At 38.4% G+C, this 9,498-nt stretch overlaps 1 protein-coding gene across 1 annotated transcript; it reads left to right on the forward strand.

Annotated features, from left to right (window-relative positions):
- Window positions 1-797: 797 nt before the first annotated feature.
- Window positions 798-1,818, forward strand: LOC103259206 (olfactory receptor 2T29). The gene has a single exon (XM_008056869.1). The coding sequence runs from the start codon at window positions 815-817 to the stop codon at window positions 1,760-1,762; it is 948 nt and encodes a 315-aa protein (XP_008055060.1). The 5' UTR covers window positions 798-814; the 3' UTR covers window positions 1,763-1,818.
- Window positions 1,819-9,498: the final 7,680 nt, after the last annotated feature.

The following is a 9,498-nucleotide window of genomic DNA, read 5'->3' on the forward strand; positions in this document are numbered from 1 at the left end:
TTAAATTAACAGTATATGTCAATCATCTCTAACTGTAAGTATTCTAAGCACTTTCATTGTTTAACCTCATTTAATCCTCCCACACTTAGGATCAAATATTACACTTATCCTCTTTTTTATATAGAGTGTATAGAGGAATAGAGAGGGGAAGTGGACCTATGGCTGCAGTCTGGCTGTGGTCTGGGGGTTCACCCCATGCTCCTCTGGTCTCTAAGGGTTGTTCACGTGTGAGTTTATATGTATAAACTTCATATGCCCTGCTCATGAGAGAGTGAAACTTGCTCCATGCAACCACAGAGTCTCACAGCAAGGCCTGATCCTGTGGGCAAAAGGGGTTTAAACTTTGTTATATAGAATGCACCTCTGAGTGTTTTTAAGATTTCAGATGTATTCTTAAACCAGAGAGGTTAATTTAATTCAGACTTCCATAACAAAAACTTTATAAAAAGAGTCTGATTCTCTTTTTTTCGGTGGTTCACTTTTTCTGTTAGTACAGGACAGTTATTTTGCAAATTTACAGTACTGTCGATAAACAGCACTATCTACCATCAGGAAAGTTTATGACCTGAACTATGATAACCTCCTTATAAGTCACTGATTCTTTTGACTCATAGTTGTGAATTCTTAGTTTGTTGTGTAAATGTGTTAAACTATAGATCATTTATAATCCCCAAATCTCCAAACTCATGTACTTTTCCTGGTTAGCACAAATAGGCTGATGTATGCACACACTTGAGTACTCACTAAACATTTATTTCAGAAAATTGCATTATATTAACCCCCAAACTGTTCTTGGTAGCCTAGGTAAAACCTCATGGACAACACTGTCTGGATGGTCAACAGCACTGGAGGGTCAGATTTTATCCTGATGGGACTCTTCAGTCAATCTAAACACCCAGTTCTTCTTTGTGTGGTCATTTTTGTAGTTTTCTTGATGGCCTTGTTTGGAAATGCTGTCCTGATCCTTCTGGTACACTCTGACACCCACCTGCACACCCCCATGTACTTTTTTATCAGTCAGTTGTCTCTCATGGACATGGTGTACATTTCCATCACTGTACCCAGGATGCTCATGGACCAGGTTATGGGTGTGAATAAGATCTCAGCCCCTGAATGTGGGATGCAGATGTTCTTCTATGTGACTCTAGTAGGTTCAGAATTTTTCCTTCTTGCTGCCATGGCCTATGACCGCTATATGGCCATCTGCCATCCTCTCCGTTATCCTGTCCTCATGAACCAGAGAATGTGTCTTTTCCTAGCATCTGGCTGCTGGTTCCTAGGATCAGTAGATGGCTTCATGCTCACTCCCATCACCATGACCTTCCCCTTCTGTAGGTCTCAGGAGATCCACCACTTCTTCTGTGAGGTCCCTGCTGTAATGATCCTTTCCTGCTCAGACACCTCACTCTATGAGACACTCATGTACATGTGCTGTGTCCTCATGCTCCTCATTCCTGTGACAGTCATTTCAAGCTCTTATTCCTTCATTTTTCTCACTATCCGCAAGATGATCTCAGCAGAGGGCCAGAAGAAGGCCTTTACCACCTGCTCCTCCCACATGACTGTGGTCATCCTTTTCTATGGGGCTGCCATCTACACCTATATGCTCCCCAGCTCCTACCACACCCCTGAGAAGGACATGATGGTGTCTGTCTTTTACACCATCCTCACCCCTGTGCTAAACCCTTTAATCTATAGTCTTAGGAATAAGGATGTCATGGAGGCGTTGAAGAAAATGTTGAACGTGAGACTTGTCTTTTAGGAAATTATAAAGTAGAGAATTTGGGTACTAATGATATATTTTCCTTTTCTGTACACATCAGACATTTAGGATTTTATGCCAATGTTATTCCTCAGACTCTCATACCATAATGTGTCATCTCATATTTGTCTCTATTTGAGGAATTGTTTCATTGTACTCAAGAGCTTTTTGTTTTTACACCCCTTACCCATTAAAAATTCTCACATGGTTGCATTGTATTGATGTTGCACTTTCAGAACTGCTCTCTAATTCTGTAGAAGAATATTCATAATCTTAGAAAATGCATCATAAAGTGTTTAGGGGAAAAGATCATAATGTTCTCAACTGATGGGACAGATAAACATTCACACACACAGAGAAAGAGCTATGAAGCAAAAGGAGCACAAAGTCATTGACAATAGGTGAGTCTAGGTAGAGGGAATATAAGTATTAATTGTACTTTTTAAATGCTACGTTTCTGTAACTTTGAAATTATTTACAAATAAAGAGTTAAGTACCAGAGTTTTCTCCCTTTTTGGTGAATATCTCCTTTGTGCTTGGTGGCAGCGTGACATCTTAAAAATCCTGCTCATTTCTGTGTGTCTAATAATTACTAACAAAATTCAGTCATCTGTGCACCATCATCGAGGGCTACCTTTACCTGCATGGTTCAACCCTGAGGGCATCTAGTGAGTGCATCTCTCTGAGCTAGTCAGTGCCACATAGTGTATTGAGGATCTAAGATCACATATTGGACTATGGGGAAAATATTAACTCTTAGTGGAAGGAAGATTTAAGGAAGGTTGAATGCTCAAAGTAGCACCTGGATTGAGATTTGAAGTATTAAACTTACAATGCAAAGAGCTGAGAAAAGACATCAACATTCAAGCCTTCATTTACTAAACAAACATTTTAGGCTATGTTATAATAAAAATAGCTAAAAAAGATTAAATTCTGAATAGCACATGGCTACTATTCACAAGGAACTTGAACTGTATGTTTAGCTGTATATGCAAACAGATGTAACAAAATACGTAACTTTGATACTCATGTGCAAAGAGTATAGCTCATGAGGACACAACTGTTCTATTTGTGACATCTGAATACAATCAGTGGAACTGAGAGGGGACACTGGAGTTCAATGTCGAATGGTGACTATAGTTATGATTGTGGGATGCTAGAACAAGGGAAACTTGATCAGGGACATGAGGAATAGGCACAGCACAAGCAAAGAATAGAGGACTGACAAACAGGAGAGAGCACATGCTACCATGGGCCTTTCTTTCCTACTTTAGCCTCATGTTTTTGCCCTTGTGTGACCTGGGGTTTTATAAACAATAGTGGAATGATCAGACTTACATTTTAGGAATGTTACTTCTGTGGTAATTAATTGGAGATGTGCAAGACTGAACATAGAGAGATCAAATAAATGAGAATAGTGAACAAAATAATGCTGATTTAAGTGGAACAGACCGTTGCTCAACACCGGGATACATTGAAGGAGGATATTTGGGTGAGTGGAGGCTTGTTGAACCTGTTACATAAGACCACAATTGTGGTGACTGTCTATAATTTTCTGATGGTCTATGTCCAACTTGAGAGTAATCAGGAACTCCAGGAAGAAGATGGTGGCAGAGCCAGTTGGATTATGCGAGTCCCAGTGTGGTTGAGTGAGTATATGGAAAATTTAGTGTATGTGTCAGTGAGTAAGTGGGCGTGTGAGTGACTGACTGCGTGGGGACTTGGGAGTAAGTGGTCAGGGATCTCCTGGTGAAGCGGTTGGTGCTGCAGCTGCTCTGTTTGGTCTCTAGAACTTCCTGGAGTGCAGAAGCTGAGTGAATTTATTTTTCTAAATCAACAAAGTCTTTCCCAGGAAGAAGCTTCCAGGAGAGACTGCTGGCTTCAGGCTCAGCCTCACCACTGCAGTGCCTGACCAACACTGGAAGTAAGGGAGGGAGGGAGCACAGCAAGGGAGCCCACAGGCAGAGCCTCACAGGAGAAGATGAAAGAGGCATCTTGCCACCATCTTGAAAATGGGATAGGAAAGTGCTCTGGCTTGCTCACCCTGGAGTGACAGACTTGATCTCTGTGACCAGTCTACTCAGGGGTTGATAGACCCAGAGGGAATATCCTGAAGTCACACTTTCTGGAGGGACAGGACGAGTGCTGAGTCTCAGGTGCCTCACCTCCTACCCTGATTCAGCCACAGGACAAAGGGCATGGCCAAGAAAGGATGAGGAAGACCTCCACAGAGATCAATGGTGAGTCTGGGGCTGACCTAACCCCTCCTCCCCAGCAATCCTCTGAATGTCAGATCTGCACAGCTGAAGCATGACTGAGAGGGACGAATCCAGGCAGAGCCTGGACATCAGCTGCAATAGGAGGACTCTATACCAAGACAAGCCTGGCTGGGGCACCCCCTGCCAGTACCTGGGGAAGACACTGGAGGGGATCTCCCTGACCATACTAGAATGGGAGGAAAGGATTGAAGACCCACCCACCCCCACTGTACCCTTTTCCTTCCCTGGACTGGACACTGGAGAGATTATGAATGAGCCCAAGCTCTGCAGCAGACAGCAGAGAGGCTTACCTGTGAGCAACTGAGAGGAACAACTATAGAAACTGCCACAAGAGGGCAGGTGGTTTTATTTTTTTAAACTTTTACGTAGTTTTCTTTTGTGTTTGAATGTGTATGTGAGGGGTTCGAGCAACATCTCTCAACCTTTTTTTCTTTTCTTTTTTTTCTTTTTCTTTCATTTTTGTATTCTGTTTATATGTGTATGTGAATGATTGATTGTTCATCCTTCAGGTTTTTGCTTTTACTTTTTTTGTTCTTCTCTTTTTTTAGTTTGACGCATGTGTGAATATATGTATGAGGATTCAATTTGAATTCCTTTTTTTCTCTTTTTCATCTCCTTTCATTTAGTGTTGGATGTGTGTGTGTGTGCTTGGTTTCCTGTTTTTTGTTTGTTTTTTGATTTGTTTTGCTTTTTTGTTTTTCCAGTTTGTTTTGGTATGTGTATGTTTAATTGTTCTTTGCTTTGGTTTCTGTTTTTGTTGTTCTTTGTTTAAAATTTTTTTTTTCACATTTATGTCCATCTTATTTCATCCTACTTTTCCCTGTTCTCCTCATTGGGGTTACTGTATCTTGGACTCACAGGGTACACACACATACCTAAGGCATTATCATATAGAGTGGTGGTGGGGAGTGGGTCTCAGGGGACCCATACCATAATCAGTGAACATTGTGATTTACAAGTAGTTTCTAACTAGGATTCAGAAAACCCTCATCTTCCACAATATTCAACTCTCAAAACTACAAGAGACAATAAATCTTCCCACCCACAGCTCTGGTTCAAAATAGAACAAAATCAGAGCCCTGATCAGGGAAGAATCGTGGGCTGAGTAAACATCAGAAGTGAAAGCCTCTCCCACTGCCACTGAATAATGGGACTAAAGAGAAAAGAAAGAGTTCTGTCAAAAATGAAGAAAAAATCAATGGAAGAACACAAGTAAGAGAAAAATAAGATCCCAGAACCCGGACAATAGAAGTTGCCAACAACCCCTGACCTAGAATATAAGAGATTAGGGAGTGGATGGAAAAAGTAAATAAGACTCAAGAAAGACAAGATGCAACACTGAAAGAACTTGCAACAGAGATTTTGACAATAAAAAATTTCATCCAGGAAATAAATAACAAGATGACAAGCATAGAAAGCATAATTAACCAGAAGAAAGAATCTCAGAACTTGAAGTCAAAAACATGGAATTAACCTGATCTGTGAAAAACATAGAAACTCAGAAAAAAAGAACAAAGCCTACAAGAGATGTGCAGTTATATCTAGAGGCTGAATCTATGCCTGATTTGTATCCTAGAGGAAGAAAAGGAAATGGAGAACACTTTGGAACAAGTATTCCAGGATATCCAAGAAAGCATTTTCCATCTCACGAGAGATATGACTATTCAAACTCAAGAGATACAGAGAACCCTCACAAGACATCAAAAAAAAAAAAAAATCCCTAGACACATAGTAATTTGCCTACAAAAAGTAGGTACAAAATAAAAAATCCTAAGGGCAGCAAGAGAGAAAGATCAGACTTTCTACTGGGGAAACCAATCAGAATAGTAGCAGACCTATTGACAGAAACACTACAAACTAGAAGGGACTGGAGTCCAGTATTTGAAGTCCTCAAAGAAAAACAATTTCAACCAAGAATCTCTACCCAGCCAAACTCAGCTTCATCAGCAATGGAGAATTAAAATCCTTCCCAGACATTCAATCCCTAAGTGATTATGCAGCTTTCGGACCAGCTCTAAAGGAGATGCTTAAAAATGTATTAAGCACAGCTGAAAGAAAAGAGAAGAATGACCATGCACTTTCCAAAGAACAGCAGAACACAGAATCAACAGAGACTATATAGCCACTGCAAACTTGAAAACACACACTTACATCAACCCCAAAGATAAAAGAAAGCAAACAAAGAAAAACTTTATAAGAACCTCATGATGGGAGTAAATAATCGCATTTTAATAATCAGCATGAATGTGAATGGACTAAATGCACCACTGAAAAGACAGAATGGCAAACTGGATAAAAAATCATACTCGATAATTTGCTGCATCCAGGAAACTCATCTCACCACAAGGATTGCACACCAACTTAAAGTTAGAGAATAGAGAGTTTCCAGGCAAATGGATCTCAAACAAAGGCAGGAGTTTTGATCTTACTGTCAGGCAAAACAACCTTTAAGCTATCAAAAATTTAAAAAGATATGGAAGGACACTCTGTAATAATAAAAGGTTCAATTCATCAACAAGAAATATTACTCCTAAACCTATATGCACCCAACACAGGAGCACCAGCATTTATAAAGAAACTACTAAGTACATTAAAAAAGATATTGACTCTAACATTATTATAGCTGGGGACTTAAATACTTTACTAACAACCCTAGATAGATCATTGAGGCAAAAAAAGTCAACAAAGAAATCTGGAACCTCAACTTGACACTTGACCAAATAGACTTAATAGATACTTATAGAATACTCCACCAAATAACCACAGAATATACATCCTACTCATCATCACATGGAAAGTAATCCAAGATAGATCAGATCCTTGGCCATAAATCAAGCATAAACAAATTTCATAAGATTAAAATACTGCCATCCACCTTCTCAGATCACAATGGGATAAAAATAAACATTAACACTAACAGAATTCTTCCCAAGCCCACAAAGACATGGACACTAAACAGCATGATGCTGAATGACTATGGACCAACACATAAATCAAAACAGAAATTAAAAGATTCCTAGAAACAAATGGAAATGAAAAAACATCTTACCAAAACTTTTGGCACAATTCACAATAGCAAAAACATGCAACCAACCATACTGTCCATTAAAACTGGAGTGGATACAAAAAATGTGGTATATATACACAACAGAATAATAGCACCCAGAAAGAAGGACAAACATATGGGCCTCACAACAACTTGGATGAATTTAGAGTCTATCATATTTAGTGATCTATCACTGAAACAAAGAACAGAGTAACACATGCTCTCACTCATAAGTGGACCCTGAACATTTACCATAATACTATAAGAAAGAGATTGTCAGTAGCAGGATACTGCTGGAGTGGGGTTGTGGAACGGTGACATAGCATCAATAAGGGGATCTGATCTTAAACCAGGCAAAGTGGGGCCAACTGTAGGCCCAAACTTTACTTATATGATGACCACTTGTATACCTAATCCTGAATTGTACCCCACATCTTTAAAATAAAATTAAAAAATAAAAAAAATAAAAAAGAGAGTAATCAGGTGGTTTCAAAAATACAGATTTACCTTTCTTCTTGATGCACTCAATTGTTTTATGACTGTAGCATAAGATTCCTGAATTGTTTTGGGAAAAAATGTGAGAAGACTAGTTTTTCATATGTTTCCTAAAGTCAAATGGACTGAATATAAAATATAAATTCTAATGTTGGAAGAATTGAAGAGTATATGTGTCGACTCTCAATTTACTGGAGTGTAATAATAGACATAGTTGATGATTCTATTTAAAATATCCTACAAATGGAGAAAATCTGCAAAAGTATTTAAAAATAATTTTATAGTGTTTTTTGTGATCTAAATTAAGTCGTTACCAATTTGAAATAACCTATTAAATATAAGATTATTTTGTAATCCTTGTGGTAACTACAAAACAAAAACTCGTAGTAGAATGCAAAAAAATAATAATAGTAATAAAAAGGAAGTAATTAATAGACACCACTAGAAAAACCATAAAGGAAGATAGCAAGAGAGGAAGGAAAGCAAGAAGGATCTACAAAATGCCTGGAAAATAACCAACAAAGTGGCAGTAGTAAGTCCTTATCTATCAAAAATGACCTTGAATATAAATGGACAACTTCTTCAACCAAATGACACAGAGTGACAGAATGGATAAAAAATGCTACCTAAAAGAGACTCACTTCACCTGCATGGACATACATAGACTAAAAGTGAAGGGATGGCAAAAGATATTCCTGCCAAATGGAAACCAAGAGAGCAGAAGTGTACTTAGATAAAATAGACTTTAAGTCAAAACTGTAGAAAAAGAAAGTAATTATGTGAAGGATGACACCCCCCAAAACCCAGAAATGTCTTTTGGAGGATGGGCCCCTTTAGTACAGTCTTCTCCCACCAGGAAGATATTCTAGGAACTCACTGGCATCAGTGTATCAGCTAGCATTTTTGTGGAAGGCTGCACTGCAAACAAAACGTCCTGAGTTAGGGCAAACAGATAACTGATTCTTCCACCATGAAAAACACCTGCCCATACCGCACTAGGTGTTTAGCAGTTTTTGATAAGAAATGACGTAACTCCTGTGCCCAACCCTACCTATTCATACAATCTGACCCCTAGCGACTTTTGTTTGTTTGTTTTCTCAGTTGAGAAAAGTCCTCAAAGGGAAATGTTTTGCTGATGTGGAAGAGGTAAAACAAAAAACAGCAGAATCACTAAAAGGCATCAAAATTGATAAGTTCAAAAAATGTTCTGAAAAGTAGAAAAAGTGTCTTGAGAGGTGTATTACATCAAACAAAGAGTACTTTGAAGATGACTGAAATTTAAACATGTAAGAATAATACACAATTTTTAACAAATACATTGTGTTTTTTTGGTCCTTCTCTTGCAAAACGTAAAGAGGTCAATTCAGCCAAAAGACCATATAATTGCAAATATATATGAGCCAAACATCAGAACACCTAAATATATAAAGCAAATGCTAACAGATCTAAAGGGAGAGATAGATGGCAATACAATAATACTAGGAAACTTCAGAACCCCACTTTCAGCAATGAACAGATTATCCATATAGAAAATCAACAGTGAAACTTCAGATTTAATTTGTACTCTAGGTCAAAGTACCAGACAGACATTTACAAACATTCCATCCAATAGCTGCAGAGTATGCATTCTACTCAATACACATAGAACATTCTCTAGAACAAATACTATGTTTGACCATAAAAGAGGTCTTAGAAAAGATAAGAAGATCAAAGTAATATTAAGCAACTTCTATGACCATGGTAGTATAAAACTAGAAATCAATAAAAGAAGAAACATCAGAAACTTTACAAACATATAGAAATTAAACATGTTCCTGAATAATAGATGGGTCAATGGAGAAAATAAAAGGGGATTCCGTTTCAAGATGACTGACTGGGGGCAGCTGAAGAGCACCGCTCTCATGGAGAGGGTCTGA

The sequence above is a fragment of the Carlito syrichta genome, unplaced genomic scaffold (genome assembly GCF_000164805.1).
Source record: "Carlito syrichta isolate Samal-C Ts95f unplaced genomic scaffold, Tarsius_syrichta-2.0.1 Scaffold302566, whole genome shotgun sequence".
NCBI classification, from domain to species: Eukaryota; Metazoa; Chordata; class Mammalia; order Primates; family Tarsiidae; genus Carlito; species Carlito syrichta.

Excerpts from the sequence above, each read along its gene's own strand:
- LOC103259206 (XM_008056869.1), top strand. The coding sequence starts at position 815 with ATGGACAACACTGTCTGGATGGTCAACAGCACTGGAGGGTCAGATTTT.